At 32.1% G+C, this 26,335-nt stretch overlaps 1 protein-coding gene across 8 annotated transcripts in view; it reads left to right on the top strand.

The window, feature by feature from the left end:
• CARF (calcium responsive transcription factor) overlaps positions 1–26,335 on the top strand; it is a 73,015-nt gene that overhangs the window by 802 nt on the left and 45,878 nt on the right. For 4 of the 8 annotated variants that reach the window (XR_005648997.1, XR_005649000.1, XR_005649001.1 and 1 more), the window contains exons 2-8: positions 1,505–1,589; positions 2,987–3,153; positions 16,626–16,737; positions 17,170–17,397; positions 20,887–21,007; positions 22,032–22,161; positions 22,969–23,053. Coding sequence is in view for 1 of the 8 variants with exons in the window: in XM_039844474.1 (XP_039700408.1) it covers positions 16,669–16,737; positions 17,170–17,397; positions 20,887–21,007; positions 22,032–22,161; positions 22,969–23,053 (633 nt within the window). In the remaining 7 variants the exon portion in view is untranslated. Of the gene's footprint in view, positions 1–142; positions 199–1,504; positions 1,590–2,986; positions 3,154–16,625; positions 16,738–17,169; positions 17,398–20,886; positions 21,008–21,189; positions 21,257–22,031; positions 22,162–22,968; positions 23,054–26,335 lie in introns of those variants that run through there. The other 4 variants (XR_005648998.1, XR_005648999.1, XR_005649002.1 and 1 more) reach the window with 4 other exon arrangements.

Below are 26,335 nucleotides of genomic sequence, written 5' to 3' on the forward strand. Positions count from 1 at the left end.
TTAAGGCGTTCGCCAGAAAAGCACCAAGAGGGGGACTTCAAGAAGCAGCAGTTTAGAATCAGGCAGAAGTGTATTGCAGTTTGTGGGTAGAGCGATATGTGTGCAGGTGAAGACAGCTAAAGCTTTCCTTTTTTTTAACAAGCTGCTTAAAGATGTACTTCAATCAACCGTAGAATATGAGAAGTGATTTAAACAATTGTAAGCGAAAAACAGTCTTTTATTAGAGAGCAGGGACAATGAAACTAGGACTATTTTCAATTTTCTCACCTTTTTAGAATGCAGGTCCTGAAACCCAAATGCCTGGATTTCAATCTGGCCTTAGCTACTTATTTATTAACCAGCACTGTGCCACGTTTTGGTTATCTGTGAGGATTAAATGCCACATAATAAATGTTGTTATTACCATCATTCTCATTTAGATATCAATTTAACTAGCTTTGCCAACGGCTACAGATAAGGGAGAATAATAGCCTCTTGATTAGAGGAATAAAATTAAAAAAACCTCTGTGCTGGTAAATAAAAGCGGTTGTCATTTAATTATGTGACTCATTGTAATGGTGAGAATTGTATTTGTTGAATAAATTAGACCACCTGAAACTTGAAACAATTTCTTAATTGAAGTTTCCCTATTTAATCCATGTTTTCTGAGTTCGGTAGAAGTGGAAAGAAATGTGGTAGTTTTAAACATCATTCTCCTTTAACCATAAGTGATTTTTGACTTAAAACAACAGAAAAATTACCTGAATTAAATTTTATTGAACCTGAAATCTTCAATTAATTAGGTTCTTTTTCAGATAATTTTTTATTATTGATAATATCTCATTGGTTTAAATATCTTTAAAATATATAATTGTAGATTAATACATCTTAAACTATCATTAATTTGAAATTTATGAAAATATAGTACCTGACAAGAGTCAATGTAGGTTGATCTTAAATCGAATTGAAAAATATGATCAGTAAGATAAAAGAACCTGAATGCTTAATAAGATAAAACTTCAATTGACAATGAAGAAATATCGAAATCACTAAAAATACATTTTTCATGTGACTGAAACTTAGTTAAGTGTTCCAAAATAACTGAACACTTAGTATGATGACTTTGGTATTTTTTTAGCAGTGACATGTCTTATATTTGGTGTTGTATCCGTGCAATACCTAGGGTAGTTAGTGCTTTTATTTTTCTTAAGCTTACTTAGAATATTAACTGCAAGCTTTTGATTCTTAATAATTTCCTACATAATTTATTTACTGTGGTCCTCAAGAAGACACACTTGTTCCCTGGAGAACCACAGCTTGGGAAATATATTTCTCTTTATTATAGGTTTCTTTTTTTCTGTATATGATGGCATGGCATTGTATGATATAAAAACTGTTCATAGGCTTTGGAATCCTAATTGTTCTGGGGTTTTTTTTCTTCCCCCCTGCTTAGTTTTGAATCTGAGCTCTAATACTCTGTGACATTAAGCAAGGTACTTGACAGCTTTGGTTTTCTTATCTATAGAGATATTAAGATCTACCTCAGAGTCATTGTGAGGATTACATGAAGTAACTTGTAAAGTTCTCAAAGAGCAAAGAGGGGAAAAGAGGTATGTATATGCAGGGTAAGAAATGAGTAGAAACCAAGACTACAAAGACATTTATAGGGAGGACAAACCTTAGATAAAAGAGACATTGTGAATATTAGCCTTAAATTTTTTTCACTGAAAAGTGAAAAGTTAAAATGCTATTGTTTATACACATAAATACATACATTTAAAATTTTGATGTTTATTTAACATGCTATAACTTTCAAAACCCATCTTTAAAAAATAAATTATTCTATAAAATATTTGTGAATTAGGAGTCTTGATTTAATTTTGATACCACTGATTCATATCAATTTTGTGTACATCATAAAAGGTACATTATGGTATTTACCTACCCTAAAAAATGAGAGAAATTTTATTTTCTAAAGTACTTTTGAGCAATATTTTTTAATGTAGTTAATAATATCTGACACTGATACTAAATAGATTTCAAGATTCTTTAAATTTTGAGACACTAACCAAGGTACATAAAATTAAGAGACACTCTAGGACTAAACCTCAGGTGGCTTCATCCTTTAGTTCTGTTTGGGGCTTAATTCTCAGACTATTGGTTTTAATGGATAAATTTTACTACAGAAAAGTCTATAGGAGGAAACAAAATTATCAGGTGTTAAGACAGGTTTTTAGAAATTGCAGCTGAGAATTGCCTTTAAAATTTTGAACGAATAGAAATGCTGTTGAACAAAATCAAAACAGCAGTGGCCCAAGTATGTCCTACAGAGATATGGGTGACTACAGCCTGAATAGTTTCTTCCCCTCTGCCATGTATTTACTATGTATTAAAAACTCATTTTCCCAATAAATAAAAAACATTGAACTTCTAATTTAACACTTTCTTCCTAATCGTTGCTTTTGTTATAAGGTAAAATCCACTTTTTAATGTAATATGAAACGTTCTAGAAAGCAATTTGCGGGCAAAATTTAATGCCTTAGTGTATATTCTGAAGTCTAATCGTTAACTGTTCTTTTTATCTAATCCCAATACTACTTACTTAAGAAATAAGGTTGTCAGATCAATTCCAGGACTTTTATAAGGAGTAGAGTATTTAGCTTCCATGACTCCAAAAGATGCCATATTAGTAAATATTTTCATTGTGGAGAAAAATGTAATTTGCTGCAGAAGTCTTTGTTTCAGTAGTAGTTCTAAAAAGTGAGAGTTGATACAAAACCCTAGTCCAAATGTCAAATTTTATATAGAGAAAGAGGTTAAGTCACCTATCACAGAACAAAATTATCTACAGTCAGTCCTAGTTTTAGTTTTCAGTTAAGTCAACTGATGGTTCCACTATACCAGGCTGGTAATGGCTATTTTATAATAAAATCTGCATAACAAAAATCTAGTATTTTTCTTTATGTGTAGGAAAATAAAATATATGTTGAATACCTTCTCATTACAGAAAAAATGCTGCTATGAAGACATAATTATAGCTTTCACATAAATGAAGCTACAACTATCATGATTTAGTGCTCCAAAAAGGAAGAACTTCAGTGGACAAGAGAGGGCATTTTGGGGGGTAGTAGAATGCTTGAGGCCTGGAATTTAAACTTGAGCTACTGTCTGAAGGTAATAATTTTATTTTTAATTGACATTAAGAGCTCTATAAAAGTTAACTATTGTCCATTACAAATTAAGGAAAAAAATCAAACTACACTTTGTATATAGGTACTTTGTTCTGTTACAACATTTATATCTAGCTATTTAATATTATCTTCATTCTTAACCACTTTACATTGATATAGTAAAAGGGTTATGCAAATTGATAGAATTAGTGAAGGAAGGAGTCATACTTTTCACTGCATTCAAATTATTTTCTTAAAGGGTGTCTGTAACTTAAAATGTACTTTTACTCTCCAATTCAGCAATGGGTTAGGTCACTAGATATTGAAACCCACTTTTTCATGTAGAAACTAGTAGTATTTTCCCAGTGTAATCACAAAAAGCTTGCTTAACCAATGGTATAGTTGCAGTACATACTGAAAGGGAAATTTAGAGTTTTGAGTTCCCAGAAGACAGAAAAGTTATCTTTTTTCCATTGGCAAAATTCCAGTTTGGGCAAAGTTCTGAAGCAGGTGGTTTATGTTTGGCAATCTTCCTAGTTTAACATCATACCCCCCCCTTCACTAGTGCACTTCTCTAGGGTATTCATCCTGGCCTCTGTCTTCACTGCAGCATCTAGCTCAGTCAGGACTGCTGAATCCCCTTTTAAGTGCTCTGAGCCTCATGTACCTGCTTTCCCACCTCTAAATTAAACTTCAGGGTAGCTTTTTAAAATGTATCTTAAAGGAAGTAAGCTATCCTTATATAAAGTCACACAAATTTGTTAACGACTGATATTCTCTCCAGATTTCTTTTTGAGAGAAAATACTTCAATAAAAATTTCATTGATGAAATTTCAGATAGGGTAAGAGAAAGTAAGTAAAATAAATATTTTAGGCCAGGAGGGATAATTTGTAATGAGGTCCGGGCACCTTAAGAAGCTAAGGGTAAGTTTTTGGAATTCTTTCTTCTAAGCTATTTGCAGTTTTTACCTCCTTCCACAAGCTCTACTTTTGAATTTATTTACAGAATGTTTTCTCTGTGGGCAATGCCTGCATAGTGAGAGCTCTAGCTTTCTTCTGAGGTCAGAGATCTTTAGATTGCTTGTAGAAGGGCCTCTAATTAAATTTCAACCAAAAGTTGAGAGCAAATGAACAAAGAATTTCTTTTTAGCATCTTTAGTTTGTTAACCTATACAAAAAAAAAAAAGATACAAAGTTATGGCTAATGAAGGAAGGAGGGAGCTTTGTTACCTTGAAAGACTTCCTATTATAATAATAAACAATGGGCCTTAGGATCAATACAGGTAAGTTTGAGTCCTTGCTAGGCCACTTAATATATGGATAATCTTGGTAAAGTTGCTTAATTGTCTGAGTCTTATTTCCTTATATGTAAATTGGAGAAAGTAACTGAATCATAGGGTTGTTGAAAGGATTAATTAAATAAAATGACTTGTAAAACACTTTTAGCATAGTACTTACTATATGGTAAGTGCTCAATAAATGATAACCTAATAACCTTGAGCAGTGAGCCTCAATTTCTTTTTCTGTAAAATGGTGATAATAGGTCCTACATCACAGAATAGTAGAGTGATTATTAATAATTCCAGCTAATAATAATTATAAAAGCATTCAATAAGTATTAGATTATTTTGTAGCTATGATAAATTTATAATATTCACCTATTTTATAATACTTATATTTAAAAATCAAAATAAAGCTCTCAGAAATATTTCTTAATATCGTTTTAGACAGTATTTTAATATATTTAATTTACTTTAAAAAATTAAGTTATATTCTTGACAGTAATTATTTCAGTTTTAATAAGTCCCTCAGTAGGACTTTATTTTCAATTGAATCTAATTTTGTAAAAGTTTTTTCTTTTAATAGAATTCTTTTATTTTTCTGCTCAGTGCACATTAGAAGCCAGTCAATAAATAATAGTTAATGAATTTTAAAAATCACCAGGATAATCAACTGTTAGTAACATAAAGTCTTTGAATTGGATAGGGTCTTAGAGATCACTCATACCAACTCCTCATTTTAAAGAACTAGAAATTGAAGTTCAGAGGAATAGTTTGGATTTTTTTCATCAAATCTAGACTGACGCCATGTTCTTTGTCTACTACATTTATGAGATGTGTGAATTTTTAAACAATAATATTGAAGTAGAGCTTATGAGTCATCTAAAAGTATAAAATTTTTTATAATTTTTTAAAGTTAGTATAGAAAAGTATATTTAGAAGCTTCATAGTAGCCAGATAAGTTTTGATTATGTCAGTGGGATAGTATTTAACAGGTTTTTGCCTTTAAGAACCAAAGGATTTATTTAGTCTGTTTAGATACTTATTTAGATAAGTGAAATTTTGACCCTAGTTTGCATTATTATAGGTGGTAAAATAATTTATTGAGCACTGACAGTGTACTAGAAACTGTCAAGCCCTTTGTATACATTATTTAATCTTTATAATAACCCTGTGAGGTAGATGCAATATTATTCCCAATTGGCAGATGACAAAACTAAAGCTCAGGGTAGTGGTTAACCAATTTGACAAGTAGTAAGTACAAAGCTGAAATTCAAACCCATACCGTATGACTATGCTGTTTTATTGACAAAACCCTCTCAGATTTATTTTATAAGTTAATGAAAAAATAATATATATTTTTACATACCCTAATTCCAACATTGTCCAGAGTATAACTTAACCCAAATTTCAAGATAATTTTGGAGTTCATAGACTGATTTGTTACTGGCTTTAGTTTGCAGTCACTCTGATTGCCCCCCCCGCCCGCTTTTTTTTTTCTTAAGACTTCTTATTTTTAGAACAGTTGTAGGTTTTTAGAAAATTGAGCAGGTCATGAAAAGATTTCCATATTCCTTCCCTCACCTCTCTCACCCCACTCCCAGCATAGTTTTCCCTATTATTAATGCATTAGTGTGATACATTTCTTAAAATTAATGAACAATATTGATACATTATTATGAACAAAAGTTCATAGTTTACATTAATATTAATGTTCACTCTGTGTTATACAGTTTTACGGATTTTGACAAATGCATAATGTCAAGTATCCACCATTACAGTATTATAAAAAATTGTTTCGTCACCATGAAATCTCCTGTGCTTCATCTGTTCATCCTTCCATAATCTAACCTCTGGCAACACTGGCCTTCTTAGTATTTCTATGGTTTTTGTCTTTTGAAGAACGTCATATATTTGGAATTATACAGTATATGGCCTTTTCAGACGGGCTTCTTTCACTTCACAGTAAGCATTTAAGGTTTGCTTGTCTGTAGTTGGACCAATATGTGCACTCAATTCTAAAACCAGAAAAAAAAAATTATTTTCTGTAAGAGTTTCTGTCTAGCCTGTTGATTTCTTCTCCCTCAGTTTACTTTTTTTTTCTTTTTTTCTTTTAACCCCCTTTACCCACTTCTCCCATCCCACCCACACCCCACTCTACCTCTGTCAATCACCAATTTGTTCTATGAGCTTAGTTTTCTTTTTAAACACTCCACATATAAGAGATCATGTGGTATTTGTCTTTCTCTGTCTTATTTCACATAGCATATCCATGTACCTGTTGGCCATCTTTATGTCTTCTTTGGAAAAATGTTCAGAGCTCTGCCCATTTTTTATTGGATTTTTTTTTCATTGAGTTAAATCATGTACTCTTGCCAGGTACATGATTTACAGATATCTTCCCCTATTCAGTATGTTGCCTTTTCATTTTTTTTTTTATGGTTTTCTTTGCTGTGCAAAAGCTTTTTAATTTGATGTAGTTCCACTTGTTTAATTTGCTCTTGTTGCTTTTGCTTTTAGTATCAGAAGGAAAACATCACGGAGATCTGTAACAAGTTTACTGCCTATGTTTTCTTCAAGGAGTATAATGGTTTCAGGTCTCACATTCAAGTCTTTAATCCATTTTAGGTTAAGTTTGTGTATGGTGTAAGATAGTGGTTGAATTTCATTCTTTTGCATGTAGCTGTGCAGCTTTCCCAGTACTATTTATTGAAGAGACTGTCCTTTCCTCATTGAATATTCTTTGCTTCTTTGTCATAAATTAATTGACTATATATGCTTGGGTTTATTTGTGGGCTCTCCTTTCTGTTCCATTAATCTTTGTGTCTGTTTTATACCATACTGTTTTAATTACTATAGCTTTGTGATATGGCTTGAAATCAGAAAGTGTGATGCCTCTAGCTTTGTTGTTCTTTCTCAGGATTGCTTTAGCTATTTAGGGTCTTCTGTGGTTCCAACCAACTTTTAGGATTATTTGTTCTATTTCTGTGAAAAATGGAATTTTGAAAGGGATTGCATTGAATCTGTAGATTGCTTTGGGTAGCATGAACATTTTAACAATATTGATTCTTCTAATCTCTTAGCACCGAATAACTTTCCATTTATTTGTGTCTTCTTCAGTTTCTTTCATTAATATCTTATAGTTTTCGGTATACAGGTCTTTCACTTCCTTGGTTAAATTTATTCCTAGGTATTTTATTCTTTACAATACAATTGAAAATAGGATTGTTTCCCTAGTTTTTCTTTCTGATGGTTCATTATTAATGTATAAAAATGCAACAGATTTTTGTGTATTGATTTTGTATCCTGCAACTTTCCTGAATTTGTTTATTGGTTCTAACAGTTTTTCTGATTTCTCCAATTTAGTTTTCGTGGTTTTCAGTGCATAGATCTTGAATATCTTTTGTCAAGTTTATCATTAAAATTTTTGTATTTTTTGCCATTGTGCTATTTTATGCACAATTTTATGCATTTGTTATCATACTTTGTTCATACAAAGTTCTAGCCTAAACTTATTGTCCAAGTTGAGTATACTTAAAGTCAATGGCATGTCAGATTTGATGAGATATGATACTTTTTATTATACATTGCTAGATTTTGTTTGCTGAGCTTTTATTTAGGAACTTAATATTTATGTGTTTATGATTGTTTAAAAATAGATTTCATTTTCAGATCTGGTGAAGTTCAAATCAGGAGGTGATTGCCATTGAAAAGATAATTTATTAATTACAGTTACTAAGAGGAGGGATGCATGCCACACAGGGCCACACAAGAGAATACTAAGGTCAATAGCAGCTACAGAGAGGGAGAGAGAATATCAAATCCTGGACATCATAACATCATATAATTTCATCTAAAATAGTCACATACCTAAAAACACACCCCAGTTTTTTTAATATTATCAAATATCTAGTCCATGTTCACTTTTTCTAGATTGTCTTATACACATAACACACACATGTTCTTACTTTTTGGTACTATTTTACTTTTTTAAAAAATTGAGGTGAACTCCATACACCTTAAAATTATTTTTAAATGAACAATGCAGTGGCATTTTGTACATTCACAATGTTATGTGTGTACCACTTCTATTTAATTTAAAAAATATTTTCATCTCTCCAAAATAAAACCTTGTACCCAAATGGCAGTACTCCCTGTTCTTGCTCCTCCAAGCCCTTAGCATTCACCAGTATGCTTTCTGTTTTGTATGATTTACCCATTCTGGATGTTTTATATAAATGGAACCATATAACATGTAACCATTTTGTCTGGCTTCTATCACTTAGCCTAATGCTTTTTAGATCTGTGTTTTAGCATGTATCAGTATTTCATTCCTTTTATGGCTGAATACTGTTCCTTTATGTGGATAGTCCCCATTTTGTTTATTCATTCATAAGCTTATGAACATAAGGGTTGTTTTTACTTGGACTATTATGAATAGTGCCACTATGAACACCTGTTTTCGATTATTTTTGGTATATACCTAGAGTGGAATTGCTGTCATGTACTTCTATGTTTAGCTTCTTAAGGAACTGCCAAATTGTTTTTCATAGCACCTGTGCCATTATACATACCCATCAGTGATGCATGAGGATTCTCATTTCTGCGTATCCCCATACACCCTTGTTATTTTCTTTTCTTTTTAAAATAGCCACCCCAGTGAATAAGAACTGGTATCTCATTATTGTTTTGATTTGCATTTTCCTAATGAATAATGATCTTGAGCATCTTTTTACGTATTTTTCGGCCATTTGTATGTCTACTTTGGAGAAATGTCTGTTCAACTCCTTTGCCCATTTTTTAATTGGGTCGTTTTGGGTTGTCTTTTCATTGTTGAGTTGTAGTTCTTTATATATTCTAGAGCCTTATCAGACATTTGATTTGCAGGTATTTTCTCCTATCTATGAGTTGTCTTTTCACTCTTGTCATGGTGTCCTTTGCAGAAAAGTTTTTATTTTTTTAATGTCCAGTGTGTCTGTATTTTCCTTTTGGCGTTTGTTCTTATGATGCCATATCTAGGGAACCATTGCCAAATCCAAGGTCGTGGTGATTTACCCTTATATTTTTTTCTAAGAACTTTATGGTTTTAGTATTTATACTTAAGTTTTTAATATGTTTTTGGTTATTTTTTGTATGTAGTGCGAAGTAAGGGGTCCATTTTTATTCTTTTGTATATGGATATTCAGTTGTCCCAGCACCATTTGTTGCAGAGACTATTCATTCCCCACTGAATGCTTTGGCACTCTTGTCAAAAATTCTTTGACTGTAAATGTATGAGTTCAATTCTGGACTCTCAATTTTATTCCATTTATCTACATATCTCTTCTTATATCAATACTATGTTCTTTTGAGTACTATAGTTTTGTAGTAAGTTTTGAAGGGAGGAAAGAGTCTGCCAACATTGTTCTTTTTCAAGATTGTTGTATTCATTCAGGTCCCTTGCAATTCTGTATGAATTTTAGGGTTGGCTTTTCTATGACAAAAAAAAGGCCGTTAGAATTTTCATAGGGATTGCACTAAATCTATAGATTGCTTTGGGTAGTATTGCCATTGTAACAATTTTCATGTCTTCCAGTACCATGGGCACAGTATGTCTTTATATATATTTAGATCTTCTTTAATTTTTTTCTGGCAATATTTTATAGTTTCAGTGTACAACTCTTGTACCTCCTTGGTTAATTTATTGGTAAGTATTTTATTCTTGTTGATGCTATTGTAAATGGATTATTAATTTCATTTTTGGATCGTTCATTGCTAGTGTATAGAAATACAACTAATCTTTGCATGTTTATTTTGTATCCTGTAACTTTGTTGAATTTAACTTTAGTAGTTTTTTTGTGGATTCTTCAGGATTTTCTATATGTAAGACTATGTCATCTGTGATAGTTATACAATTGTTCTTAATGTTCTCTCATCCTTTTAATTTCTATAAGGTTGATGGTAATGTCCTCACTTTTATTTCTGATTTTAGTTATTTGTGCCTTCTCTCTTTTTTATTGCCAGTCTCACTAAAGCTTTGTCAATTTTCTCAATCTTCGGAGAACCAACTTTTAGATTTGTTTATACTTTTTGTTGTTTTTCTATTCCTGATTTTGCTTATCTCCTCTCTAATCTTTATTATTTCCTTCCTCTAGGTTGCAGTTTAGTTTGCTCTTCATTTTCTACTTCCTAAGTAAGATACAAAGTCAGGTTATTGCTTTGAGATTTTTTTTAAAAAAGGCATTATTGCTCTAAATTTTCTTCTGAGTACTGCTTTTCCTGAGTTCCATATGTCTTAATATATTGTATTTTTCTGTTATCCCCTCCTAAGTTATGTGTATTTTATTTGGTTCTCCAAAATTTTTTCTATCTTTAAAATACCCACACAGAATTATAATAATGTTATTATTCATACAGATAGTGTTTATTTAGATTTTTCATAGTTATTAATTCATTTGCTTACCATTATTCTAGCATCTCAGGACTTCCATCTGGTATGATTTTTGTTTTCTATATCTTAAAAAATTTCTTTCAAGTGGATCTGTTTGTTGTAAACTCTGATTTTTAAAAAATCTTGTGTTTTTCTCATCCTCTTTTGTGAAAAAATAGTTTTGAGCATATACAATTGTATATTTATGTTTACTTTCTTTTTTATTATTCTTGTGCCATCTGCCACTGTTGCTATTGTGCAGTTTGCTCTATATCTAATGTCAGTACTCTGTAGCTGATCTTCTTATCCCTCTGGCTGCATTTTAGATTTTTCTGGTTTCTCTTTAGACTTTAGCATTTTTACATTAGTTATGGATTTCTTTTAATTTATCTTGGTACATTTTATACTTCCTTTATCTCTGGATTCATGTCTTCAGTTTTGAAAAATTGTCAACCATTTTCTCTACAAATATTGTATCTCATCCATTTTCTCGTTCAGTCCTTCTAAGACTCCAATTATAGATATGCTATACTTTTAAATTCTGTTTTTCTAGTTTTCAGTCTTTATATATTTTATTTTCAGATTTTCCGGTGGGCACTCTGGGTTATATTTTTTTATAATACTTTTTTATTTTTCAATTACAGTTGGTATATACAATATTATATTAGTTTCAGGTGTACAACAGTGATTAAACATTTGTATAGCTTATGAAGTGATCACCCCAACAAATCTGGTATCCATCTGACACCATACATAGTTATTACAATATTATTGACTCTATTCTTTATGCTATACTTTATATCCCTATGAGTATTTTGTAACTACTAATTATATCCCTATGAGTATTTTGTAACTAATAATTATTATTATTTTGTAACTACTTCTTAATCCCTTTCCCTTTTTCACATATCCCCCAACCCCTTTCCCATCTGGCAGTTATCAAAATATTCTCTGTATTTACAAGTTTGTTTTGTTTGTTTATTTTGTTCTTTAGATTATACATGTTAAGTGAAATCATATGGCATTTGTATTTGTCCAACCTACTCCACTCCGCACAATACACTCTAGGTCCATCCATGTCATTGAAGATGGCAAGCATGCATTCTTTTTCTATGGCTGAGTAATATTCCATTGTATATATGTATCACCTCTTCTTTATCCATCCATCCACTGATGGACATCCAGGTTGCCTCCATATCCTGGCTGTTGTAAATAATGCTGTAATAAACATATGGATTCACATGTCCCTTTGAAAGAGTGTTTTGGGTTTCTTCAGATAAATACCCAGAAGTGGGATAACTGGGTCCTTCTTTGTCTCATTATAGCCTTTGTTTTGAAGTCTGTTTTGTCTGGTATAAGTATTGCTCCTTCAGCGTTTTTGTTTGTTTCCATTTTTATGAAATCTCTCTTTAATTCCTTTACTTTCAGTCTGTGTGTGTCTTTTGATCTGAAGGAAGTCTATTGTAGGCAGCATATGTAAGGATCTTGTTTTCTTATCCATTCAGCCAATCTATTTTTTGATTAGAGCACTTAATCCATTTATATTTAAAGAAATTGTTGATAGGTATATAGCTATTGCTATTTTATTCATATTTTTTACCCTTTTTTTCCTTCTTAAAGAAGTCCCACTAACATTTCTTGTAATACTGGTTTGGTGTTGAACTCCTTTAGCTTTTTCTTGTCCGGGAAGTTATTTTCTGTCCTTTAATTCTAAATGATAGCTTTGCTGAGTAAAGGAATCTTGATTGTAGGTCCTTGCTTTTCATTGCTTCAAATATTTCATGGCAATGCCTTCTTACTTACAAAGTTTCTATTGAGAAATCAGTTGACAGTCTTATGGGAGCTTCCTTGTAGGTAACTAATTGCTTTTCTCTTGCTGCTTTTAAGATTCTCTCTTTGTCTTTAATCCTTGGCATTTTAATTATGATGTGTTTTGGTATGGACCTCTTTGGGTTCCTTTTGTTTGGAACTCTAAGCTCCCTGGGCTTGTATGTCAATCTCCTTCACCAGGTTAAGGACTTTTTTTTATCATTATTTCTTGAAATAGGTTTTCAATTCCTTGCTCTCTCTCCTCCTCTGGTATCCTTATGATGTGAATGTTGGTATGCATGATGTTGTCCCAGAAGCCCCTTAAATTATCCTGATTACTTTTTTATTGTTTTTTTCTTGTTGCTGTTCTAACTGGATGTTTTCTGCTACCTTATTTTCTAAATTGCTGATTCCATCCTCTACTTCATGTAATCTGTTGATTCCCGCTAATGTGTTCTTCATTTCAGTTACTGTATTCTTCATTTCTGACTGGTTCATTTTTATGTTTTCTATTTCTTTGTTAATGTTCTCACTGAGTTCCTCTACTTTTCCCTTGAGTTCATTGAGCATCTTTATAACCAGTGTTTCGAACTCTGTAACTTTGTTCTGTTCTTTCATCTGGGACATATTCTTTTGTCTCCTTGCTTTGGCTGCCTCCGCGTGTGTGTTTGTATGTATAAGGTAGGACTACTATGTCTCTTGGTCTTAGTAGAGTGGGCTTATGTAGTAGGTGTCCTGTGGGGCCCAGTGATATAGTCTCCCTGGTCAACTGAACTGGTGCTCCAGGTGTGTCCCTTGTGTGGGTTGTGTGTGTCCACCTGTTGTAGTTGAGCCTTAGTTGCCAATTGCACATCAGTGGGAGGGATTGATCCACAAGCTGATTGGTTGAGAGGACTGACCGTCCCCTCTCTGGTTGTGTCATACTTGGATGAGTGCTGGGTGGTGCTCCAGTTCATCTGAAGCTGGTTACCCAGGTGTGCTGGCCCCAGGACCTTCTGAGTGGGGCCCCACCATAGGTCAAGTTCAGCTGCCTGTTCCCTGCCTGGGGCCACCTGATGTGAAACACTAGGCAGTATGTAGATGGCAGCCACCTGTGCTCGGCTTGGAGCTGCCTCAAGAGGCGAAGCCAGAAAGTGAGGCTGGCTGCTGCTAGTGCCAGGCTTGGAGCTGTTCAGCAAAAGGTATGGGCCATGCAAGGCTAGATGCTTGTTTGGGTTTTGTGAACCTTTGGGAGATTATAGGAAAGTCTACAGCATGAACCAAGAGAGATCGTTCGTATGAAAAAGCCACTAGAAGGGGCTCGGATGGGCCCACAGGTTTGGTGTGGTGGGGTGGGGTGGGGTCTCAGAATCACCAAGGCAGGGCGACCAGTGTTAGGTTGATGGAGACTCAGATATGGCAGCTGCCCGCATATGCATGCAGGGTGAGGAGGGTACTGGAACCCTGGCTGGGTAGCATGATGTGGGGCTTGGACCCCTCAAAGCCTAAATGACCCTCCTGATTTTTAACTGTCACATGTGGGTATGGGACCAGCCTGCTCCTTATCTCTGCCCCTCTTACCAATCTTGACGTGGCTTCTTTGCATCCTTATTTGTAGGACTTCTGCTCAGCTAGACGTCAGGCGATTCTGAATGATGGTGGTTCTGTAGTTTAGTTATTTTTATGTGGTCATGAGAGGAGGCAAGCACAATGTTTCCCTACTCCACCATCTTGACTGAAAATCTCTGGGTAATTTTTTAAATCTGTCTTGCAATTTAGTAATTCTTCTGCATCTAATCTTCTACTTAATTTTATTCATTGACTTTTAAATTTCAGTAGTTATGTTTCTCATTTCTGAAAGTTCTGTTTGGTTCTTTTTCAAGTTAAATGTCTTTTGATAGTCTTTTGTTCCTGCTTATTCCTGTGATTCATTTTTTTATTTGTTTTATATTCAGTATCACATGGGTTCAATGTTTGAAGTCTTTAGGGGGTTTCTAAATCTGCTGACTTCTCTTTTATGGTGGTTTATTTCTGTGTGTTTTTGGCACCATTTGATTGTAAACTTACATTTGATTGATCTTAATGTGAAAGGAATCTAGAGTCTTAATTGGGTTCGTGTTCCTCTAAATAATACTTGCATTTTTTCTTACTAGAAGCCAGGCCACACTATTGGTTTAGGATGTTTCAGGTTCCTAGTCTTGTCCTGGGTGTTTTAAATTCTCCTCCCCAACTAGCTGCTTGTCTAAGCCCCAGTTTTCCAGCCACAAAACATGAATATTAGCATAGGCCTTGGGTAAAATTTTTCTCTTTGCTTGTGCTCATCACTTAGGTTTTAGCTCACAGATTTTGCTTTTCTTCTTTTCTGGGGAGAGAGGGTTCTGATTTTTACTTCCTGTAGCAGAGCCCAGCCACAAAATAAAGATTTCATTTAAGATCAACTTTTTTTTTTGTTTTCCAGCTAGAGAGCCTTAAATGGTATCTAATCTCCTATATTGTCTCTAGAGGAAATTTTTATTTTTTAAAACCCTTTTAACAAATATTGTTAAGTAACATGTATAGTGTAAAAAATTCAAAACAACAAAGTTATAAAATAAAATTGCCGTTTATAGTCTAAGAAATACCTATAAGTTTTTGGAATTTTTCTAATAGATTAGAATACAAGTGATAATTTAAGACATTAAAGAGGAAACAATTTTTAGATATTTTATAGTTCTATATTAAAAATAAGTGATTTTATAGCCTGTTACAATTTACATTTTACAATTTGAATAGTAGTTCTAATGTTTTGGAAATATGAAATGGCAAACCTTGTAGATTTATGAAATGGTTAATTTTACAAATGTATGTTTGGATACTGTCAGAGAAAAATAAGTTTTCAATGTATTCAAATATATATACCACTGAATAAGTCTAAAGTGTAAGGTATAAAGTTAATTTAGAGTTTAGGGTGATAGAATTATCATGTATCCTGATTGCAGTGGTGGATACATGTGTTAAAATCCATAGAACTATACACACACAAAAAAGTTCAATTTAATACTTGTTAATTTAAAAATAAAATTTTAAAGATTTTTAAAAAATTATGCTGTCTTTTGAAAGATAAAATTAAATGGGTGAGGTCTTTAAAAGATTCTGTGAAGTTTATTTTATATTATAAATTTTTAATAGTTTTCTTTACTAGTTTCATTTTTATTTTGCACTAGTTTAAAGACATAACACATTATTCTTTTTAGATAATACAGACTCCTGTATTCACTATAATATACCAGGATTTGAGAATCTCAGCAGTGTTGACATCTTTGTTGTGGGGCTGTCCTGTGCATTATAAGGTGTTTAACAGTACCCATAGCTTCTCCCCATTAGATACCAGTAGCACTCTCTCCTACTCCTTTTGTGACATCCAAAAATATTTCCAGACATTGCCAAGTATCCTTTAGGGCCAAGAATTGTATGAGAAGATAAAATTGCCATGGCTGAAAATCACTTTACTAGACCTAAGTGGCTCAAACTTTTTGAAATACATATTTCTTCATTTTCGGAGCTTGTCAAGACAATATTAAGTGGAATGATTATATATATAATCTCCATCTATACCAAGAGATCTTTTCTAAAATTGTTTAATGCTACAATAGGGCATGCTTAACTCATAAAAGGCTTTATTTCTGTTAAATCTTTGTAAAATGAGCATTTTAGAAGTATTTGAAAGGGTATAGCATATAACAGTACCTGTCACGTAACAGCAATCTTAACAAGCCAGTATATGAGTGTAATTAAAGACAGGAAGAGGGAACTACATAACACTAATCTTGGCTCCACCTCAAATGTATTCTGGTGCCTTGGCAAGACATTAAACAAAAATGATTATTTTCTTATTTATAGAATGGAAAGGATTTAACCTAAATTGTATAGGGTAACGGAGTAAGGGAGATGAGAGATTTAGACAAACATTCTATAAAAATGTTAAGTGCTTTAGTTGATCAGATATTTAAACTCTTTCAGCTATTAAATAATAGAAGAAAATGGAATTGAATATGATATCAACATGGAACAGTCTAATGATTCATTAGTAGTCAACCATAATGATTCCGAAGATTCGAAAACAGATTCTCAGGTAATTTGAGGTAGAGATTCAACTGGGAACTTTTTCCCATCCTAAGGGAAAGCAACATGCCTTTTAATAACTTTTTATGCTTAAGGAATAGTGTTATATTTAATGTATTCAAGAATTTTAACATTTTATTACCTCTAATCCTATGATATATTCATAAAAATTTATGCACAAGGAAAAATATGTCATCATTGTAGGTTCCATTTCCATGGACAATTTTATTTCAGTAAAGTTGAAATAAAATACAATAAAACTCAATTTTACTTAAGAACTGCTTGCAATTCAGTCTGTGAATTGACAGCTCCTGCAAAATGTAAAGTGAATAATTATTTGAAAAATGATTGTCTTTCCATTTTTATCATAAACATTCTACATTTTAAAAAAATTTGCATATTTTACAAACACTGAAGTGTTTTGTTTTGTTCTTCTGCAAAGCATCCAGCTTGTATGGACTCCAGAGATCCTTCCTTTGGACAAAATGGTTCCAGTAGAATTTTACCCTTTACTACTCATGAAGCAAATAATTCACTCACATCACAGAATATACCAGGATCCCTGACTCATGCACAGACTCTTTCTGCAGAGCAGTTCCACATAGTGGACCAAAATGGGCAACCTATTCAATATGAACTTCAGTCATTGGGGGATTCTAATGCACAAATGGTGAGTATATTTTATAAATAACCATTTCTTTTTTTGCCATTTGTAAATATATATTTGTATTTTCTTACTAGATGATCTAATTTCTTGACACTGTTGACTTACATTGCTTTAAAAATACTGTTTCCATGGCATTCACTTTTAAGTTATGTAAGGATTTCAAAAGATTTCTTTCCAGGACTACAAATTGTACTTCAACCCAATAGTCCTCAGTCACTCTCTAGGCAAACTGGTGCTTTGAGATCAGCTGGAAATGTAATATAATCAGTAACTAGTGCTAAGGTACCAGAGTCTACATGTAACTTACATTAATTTTTTGTACATACATTTTGTACAACTCAAGGTTATTGCTTTATCACTATCTCAACCCCTGACTTACATTCCATGTGCTAGTGTGCTTTCTTAAAGAAAAAGCAGTGGAAGTAGCAATGGTATAAGGGAAATAAAGCATAACTTGACTGATCTTTGTAGGTATATACATGTCATATGAATAACAATGATGAAAATACTACTTTAAACTGTTAACTAAAAGTATTAATGACCAAACTAAGTTTGTAGTTTGAATAGATGAGAGATGGTTTTGATTTAAAGAGAGGAAATTACTGAGAAAAACTTCCAACTTGCTTTCTGATGAATAGGAACATACTTAGATTAGTAATATTATGAAGAGTAATGTTACCGCTTGTTTACCTGTATTTTTAAAATTTTCTACAATGAACATTTATTAATTTCATAATAAAAATATTTTTTAAATTATATTTTTAGTTATAAATTATACTACAGGTAAGCAACCATTTTACCAAAAATTAATCCTTGTTTCTGTTTCTAGTCTAGAGCATTTTAGAGTTAATTTCTGTCCTTTTGTGCCCTTATAATCCAGCTAAATTCTGGCATTGATAGTAATTTGGTTGAGATGTGGCTAAGTGTAGACAAGTGAGGCTTTTTGTGTATGTTCAGGCTCAAGAAATTTCTGGGTCTGCTTCAGGACTGAAATGCAAAGTAAGAGTAGGCTTTTGTAACCATACTGCATCACCAGCAGAGATTAATATGCAACAAATAATCTAGATGTGAACCAACACATTTTAATATTTCATGTCCAGAATGAAATACTTTTGCAATCTCTCCTGTTATTTGACACTTATTCTAGATTCTCTCAGGACATTTAGAAAGTCTCTATGTTCTGATAGAAGGGTCAAGTGGTCTAAATATATGAAGGGTTAGCATTTTACACAGGGTAACTTTCTGAAAAAGGATGTTAAGGTTGTTTATTTGTTTGATTCTAAAAAAAAGTTAAGAGTTCTCTTTGTAATTGTTGTAAACTTTCTATACAAAGTGATTATACAGGTTATTTAACATTGTGTGGGGTAGAAGATGATCAGAAGGTTATTTAAAACTATGAAATAGGAAACATGTGGCATGAAGCATGGAAATAAATGTAAGAAACATAGAGTGTAAGAAAGTAATTTCTTCAAAAAACCAGAGATCAGAAAGTGGTGATATTCTAATAAACTTAGTGGAACTTTTGAGTTTTTTTGTTTATTTTAATAGACTTTATACTTTAGAGGAGTTTTAAGTACACAGTAGAATTGTGGAGAAGATAAAGAGATTTCTCATTATCCCCTGTCCCCCTACCAAATGCATAATCTTCCCCTTTATCAACATTCCCCATCAAGTGGAGCTTTTTGAAAGAGATGCCTTTTTTTTTTAAATATTATTTTTATATAGAAGCTATCAAGGAGCTAGTAAAAATTCTGTAGGGGGTGAATATGAAATGAATGTGGAGGTTTTAGAGTTAAGTGGGGATGGTATTTTGGATTTATTAGGTACATTGTACACAAAGACCCCAGTAAATATTCAGTCAAGATTTTCTTATAATTCCGTGGTCTGCCTCAAATAGAACGTATTGCAGCAGATGACTCTTCAAAGCTATGTTTGTCTTCATAGTAAAGAAGAAAGGTAATTAGCTTTTTATTAAAATGGGTAAAGTAAGATTATTATCAAATTACATGAATTGAAAATAGTTTTTTAGGTACCAGGTAGAATAAGTGAAGGAGAAAAAATGGAGGAGACTCTTCTCCACTGTACTTGGGAAACATCGTTTCAAAATTAAGGGGACATTCCACTGATCAGTCTTAATTATGAACTTTTCATATGATTGAGTAAATTATAAATATATGTGTTTTATTTAGGTTTAAAAATAACCACAGCACATTATATGGAGTAAAATATTAAAAATATTATTATTACCATTGCCTTTTAAAGTCCATTTTGTATTGTTTTATTTTTGCCTTTTTTAAGGTTTAAATAACATCGTCATATACAGGTAAGCAGTACAGAGTAGTGATTAAAAGGATTTGGACAGCTTGGGTTTGAATTTCAGCTCACCTCTGTGGAGCTGTGTTACCTTGTATGACTTTTAATGTCTGTATGACAATTTTCTTATATATAAAATATATATACCTCATATATATTTGATGAACATTAAACGAGGTAATACATGTAAAGTTCTGCCACTTAGTATGCACTCAACAAATGTAACAGAGTTTACAGTTGCTTTTTCATGCTGAAGTGATAAGTATGGGAAGATATTTTTTTTCCCACAAGAAACTTGGTAAACATTGCAGGCTGGGAAACAATTCCTACTCTTAATTTCTAGAAAATGTTTATGATTGTATTTGAAGCATTCTACTTTGTTGAGGCTGGTTTTTTTATTTACTTTTTCTTAAATTAAAATTTTTTCAAATGACCCTCTTAAAAGGAGGAATGCAATCTCTGTTAGGCATCAGCAATGTTTTCAAGTTTTACTTAGCAGAAGGGAAGTCTAGGAAAGTGGGTAAGAATGGTTAAGGAGAGTTCCTTGCACTATTGAGAACTGAGGACAGCAGACTTCATGTGAAACTGTGTCAGTAGGAAGTAGTATGTCAGGTAATAAAGTTTACAGGGTGTATAAAAAGTCTGGAAATATAGGATAAACTTATTTTCATATATTAGTTGTATCTTCAATTAATAGGCTAAAATATTTTTCTTCAACTTCAGATGCCTTTTCAAAAGTTGATATTCCTCTAAATTTGGGGCAATGGGTTCAGTGGTTAAACTGAAAAAAAAAAATTTCAATAAATATACACTTTTTGGGACTCATTAGTTTTCCTTATTGACCAAGACAGGATATATATAAATGTAGAGATATAAAAATAAATCCTGTTTAATTAGACATGTAATAAATCACTGTTTTTAAACTAATTAAAATAAAGATCATGGGTGGTTAAGATCATAGGAAATAGGGTCAAAGCGCCTGTTTTGAATCCTAGCTTCACCACTTATCAATTGTGAGACTTTGGAAAAAATTTTTATGTATCTCAGTGTTTTGATCTATAAAATAAGGGAAATAATAGTATCAACTATAGAGGTAGACATGTCTTTAATAATCTAAATAGTCATTCTGTTAAATTATTGTAGGCTTATGCATTTAATTTCTTTTTTAATGTTTCCAAGATGATAGTTGCCAGCCCATCAGAAAATGGACAGGTGCTTCGTGTTATTCCATCTACCCAGACAGGAATGGCACAAGTAATTATACCTCAGGGGCAGCTTGTGGATGTGAACAGTCCTCGGGGTGAGTAATAATGGGATATAGGGGATTTTAGAATGTTTTAAAGAACAAATGTATATTTAGGAAAATCACCTTATAAAAGTCAGGGTAAAATTGATCTCTTTGGATAAGATTGTGAACTGAATAATTAGAAAAAGTTTCTTAGCCCAAATAAATTTCAAGTTCATTTTTCAACTCCTGTCTAGGTTAGCTGTCTATTTCATTTTGGAATTCTGTGAAGCTGGTTGACTCTTGCTTCCTCCCAAATGACCAGTGAGCATAAAATAAATTCTTCTTAATTATAATAGCAGTAATAATAACAGCAACAATAACAAGATATAGTGCTAATAGCCACTGGAGAAGATTTTACATTTGTATTTTTATTAATATTATTGTTAGCCATGTGACTTACTTTTTTTAACGATTCTTTTGTCTTTGCTTTTCTTTCCTTTGTTCCTTTGGATTCAGAAAGGAGACTCATAGTCCCTATTTCTTTTTATTTATTCTTTCTTTACCTATTTAATATCCCTATTAGTTCTCTTCCTTTTCTTTCCCTTGCTTTTCCATCTATTTGAATCTCTTTTCTAACATCATAGCTACACTGTTTTGTTGTTCATTCATAGTTAATGATTCAGGGTAGATATTTTTACCTTAGTGTTATGATTCTATGTTTTTGTTAATAGTCAAATTAATAAAATAAACTTAAGAAAAAACATAGTTTGCAGAAAATATTATAAACAGTATAGAACAAAAAGTCAGTTTTACATTTTTCTGTTATACTGTGAAACTGTTAATATAACAATTACTTATACCACTCTTATGTCCCGACTGTGCAATTTAAGTTCCAAAAACATAATTACAGAATTTCAGTATTATAATTAGAAAGTAAACAAATTTATCAGAGAAATTCTCAATAAAGCATTGTAAGTTTATTATCTTTAGCTTCAGAGTGTATTTTCCCTTTATTTCAAATATATGAGTTTTAGTTACATTCTCATGGTCTTATTCAAGATATTAATGTTGCTTTGTTCTTGTTATTGTTGTTAAGATGCCTCTGAAGAAAAACCCAGCGACAGAAACTTACCAACTGTAAAAGTGGATGCTCTAGCAGACAATAACAGTAGTTACATTCTTCATCCACAAACATCTCTCACATTGTCCAAAAAGACAGTGACCAGGTGAGTCAGTGAGAGGGAGTTCGTCTTTTGATATTGCCATGGAAACATTTTTTAAACTTATTACATCTAAAGCTGGCTAACTATAGAAAAGATCAGAAATTCAGGAAATGTCCAAAGTGCTACTTTTTTTAGTGACATTTGCCTGTGATCTTCTGAAGCAACCTGAAAACATCTGACACTAAGAGTTTTTAGAATAAAGAAATATTCATCTTAGTTTACAAAATTTTTAATGGTTTCATCATATTTTTAAGCATTTAATTCCTCTGTGGTAAAGTGTTTAAAAATGTTTTTTGTTAACATCTATTTCAGCTTTCATTTTTGTCTTACAATAATACTGTATAATAATTTAGGAAAATATTGACATGGTTTTTATAATATTCATATTCTTTTAATTGTTCTTTGAAAATATTTTTAAATTGCTACAATATGACATTTAGTCTTAGAACTTGACGTAATATTATGTTATTCTCAAGAAGTCACCTGAATGTTTCATTAGTTCAGTTTTTGATAAATGAAAATGATTATATAATGAGAATACAAAATGAACTCTTAGATAAAGATAGAAAATACTTCAATTTTTTGAAACTATTGGTATTTGGAAAAATAAACAGATCTTTGCTTTAGCAGTTACTAAAATAGTAATCATTAAAATCATAATATACTCATTAGATCAATCTGTCATTATTATTATAATTTCTTATTATGACCTTAATATAGTGTCTTTGGCCCTAGCTAAGAGAATAAAGTAGTTGAATGCTGCGTATGTAATTTGTAATATGTATTTATATACATTTCTCCCTATCCCAGAATTCTTGAAGAACCCTTTCTGGCTCCTCTGCAGCCACTTTCTTCTAACACACCTATATGGGCCTGCCGTCTCAGGAGCTGTGAGGTGAGTTAAAAAACTTTCACTTGATTATAACTACAATTCATCCCAAAATGTCCACTTTTGAGTACAATTAAAATAGGCTATATCAGTAATATTTTGTTCATGTTTATGCTAAATCTGATCTCATCTATTCACAGACTGTAAACTCTGTTAAAGCAGAAATCATATAAATCCCTTTACAATTCATTATCATTTCTTCTCTTGCAATTCTTTGTCTTCTATGAAATTTGCCATCATGTTTCTCTATTTTTTACCTTTTTATCGTTCATTTTCTTTTCTTTGCTTGCACTTATTTCATTTCATATTGTCAGTGGAAATTCTTTAAGGTTCACTGTTTGACCTTGTTTTATTTCTCCACATTTTATCCCTTGGAGAGCTTATCAACTTTTTTGACTTTCAGCTATCACTTTTATAAAAAATGATAACCCAAATCAATATCACCAGTTTTTAAATTCTGCCCTTGTTCTCATCTCAGACCTCTAGCTACATCTTTCAAGCTTTACTTGGATTTCACCTCAAATTCACTGTATCATAAACAGGAATCATTTGCCATACCACAACTAGCTCTACTTCTTAACTTCCTTGTCTGTGTAATGACAAATACCTAGGCAGAAAGTTTTAGAGTGCTTTCTTTCTTTCTCATATTCAGGTAGTTATCTGATTCTTTTAGTTTTTCCTTTAAGTATCTTTTGGGGGTGCGGTGGGATGAAGGCTTCTCTTCCATAGACCTTTATTATCTTGAACTTAATTATAGTAATAGACTTCCCTCTAATCTTTTTGATTCTTCCATTTCTGGTCCTTACTGTATAGTTTTCTAAAACTACTTGCTTTTAGATATTGATTGTATTGTGATGTTTCACAGCCCACTAAGTTCAGTATTATTTTTACCATATCATCTAGCTACTGTAGCTAGCTTTCAAGATCTCCCATAATCTGATATCACCCTATCTTGTCCTATTTTATTTCCTGCTTTTCTCCAACATACCTTTTTTTATTAAAACACAGTTTTTTTTCCCCCATTCTTTAATTCCTCCCCCCACTTCCACCCCTGACCTACGGATGTTGCCGTCTCCCCCCAAGAACTGGAACTCCGACCTGGCACACCTGGCCTACTTGGAGGGTCTGGCGCACCAGGGTGTGGTCCTTGGCTCCACCTCAGGCATGAACCCAGGGCCTTCTGCATGTAAAGCAGATGTACTAACCGCTACACTCTGGAGCCACCCCTCCAACACATCTTTTCATTTTTGTTAGGCTAGTCTTACCTTCCACAAACATTTCAGAATCTTCCTTTATCTCTGCTTTCATTCATTTTTAGCTCCATTTATTAATATGTATTTTTTCTTCTACTTACCTTTCTAACTATTCTTCAAATCTCAGTGTAAGTCCTACATATCTTTTCTATAAATAGTCAAATGGCTATTTCAGCTTTTACTTATTTATCTTTTTAAATCCTTTAGTATTCATTATCATTACTGATTTTAATTATTTACTAGCTTGGCCTGTTCATTATTATATAACATCTCCATATATAAACCATACATGATGTAATAAGTATTTAACTCTTAAAATGCTTCACTTTTTAAAACAAATCTTAAAAATATGGGAAAGAAAAACATTACTTCAGCTTTAATATTTTAAGAAAATTTCTAATAACAAAATCTAATGATGCAATGTATTGCATTTGTTAGGACATTATCACTGTTGATGCTTTTCTAAGTCCTATGTGTATATGGTAACATTTTTTTCCACAGTTTTTGTTAGTTATAGTTTTTCTAGTTGTTTCCCAAAGTTACTATTGTTATTGTTTGATGAGGGTTTTTAAATCATTGTTATAAACTTCAGCTAATCCTGTGGATATTAACACATTAGCAATTATGTGGCCAAAGCACCATTTTTTACAACCATGATGCATTGTATGGCTTACCTAATATACATCTTGTAAGAGACTAGTTAAAACTGCCCTACAGACTGAATAATGTCTACCAATGAAGTATTTTTTCTTCTCTCCTAAGCTATATTGATAGTGAAAAACTTTTGGTTAGTGGCTGAAGAATATTTTCTGCATTTTGTTCAAAATATCATTTAATAATCCTTTTTTACTTTTTGAATTTCCATTTAGTGATGTTCTTCTATAGGCATATTTTAGATTTGATCAAGATGTATTAGTTAAATTTTAATACTGTATTTAACTTTTATTTCCTGCCATAGGCCTGATTATATTTTACTAATTCTGAATTTTTCTTTTTATTGACAACATTATATACTATATTAATTTTATTTATATAAAATGTTATAGCTAAACTTTATGTTCCTACTTCTATTTGTAATGGGTATTTTGATGAAGAAATATCTAGACTAGAAGAAAATTAGTAATTAAACATAGGCATTTTCATTAATTGTAGGGAAAATTGTAGATAATGAATTTTTTGGCATTACATCATCTTTTATTATGCCAAAAGTACAGCCACAACAGTATTTTGTTACCTTCCTTCATTAAATGTATTCTTGCAAGGTAAAATATTTAGTCTAATGAGGAGGTACAAAATCCCTGCTCCCACATCTCTACTTTTATTTTCTCTAAGAGAGAAACACACATGGAGTCATTTCTGGGTGTCTATGCATTTCAGTGTAAGAGATCACATTTAACAATTTTCTCTGTTGGTATAGGAAAAGCTTCTGTTCTAGGTGAGGGATACTCACATGGTTGTGCGAAAATAATATCAATTTATTTACATGATTTATTTATACCTTGCTTTATTTCGGAAAGAATTTAAGACAGCTTACAAAAATACATAAAATAGCAAGGTGGAAGTTAAAAGTGGAGTGAAAGAATAAAGATTAACAAGAATGGAACCATAAAATAGAAGTTAGAAATGTGTATCTTAATGAACAATATGTATGTCAATGTGTATGTGTGTGTGTGTGTGTGTATATATGTAGACATACACACTCTTGTCTATTATCTAAGCACATTCAAAAAGGGAAACCTAGTTAGTTACTAAATTCTGTGTCCATTTGATAAAAGTAATTATGCTGATTTCTATAAAATTAAAAAAAACCATTAACTATTTTTGGTACTAAGGTCAGACAGGAATTTCTCTCAAAGAAGGATCTTCATAAAAAGAATCGTTGTAAGGAGCAAATTCTTTGACATTTTTATACGAGATACCATCCCAGTTTTCAGATGTTCAGATAGACTCATGGCATCCTATCAAAATCAATTTCAGTAAAGAAGCCCCATAGGGAATCAGTATTTTGTGGCTAGTTTTATGCCTATCTGGTTGG

Source organism: Pteropus medius, unplaced genomic scaffold, assembly GCF_902729225.1.
Source record: "Pteropus medius unplaced genomic scaffold, Ma_sr-lr_union100, whole genome shotgun sequence".
Classification (NCBI taxonomy): Eukaryota; Metazoa; Chordata; class Mammalia; order Chiroptera; family Pteropodidae; genus Pteropus; species Pteropus medius.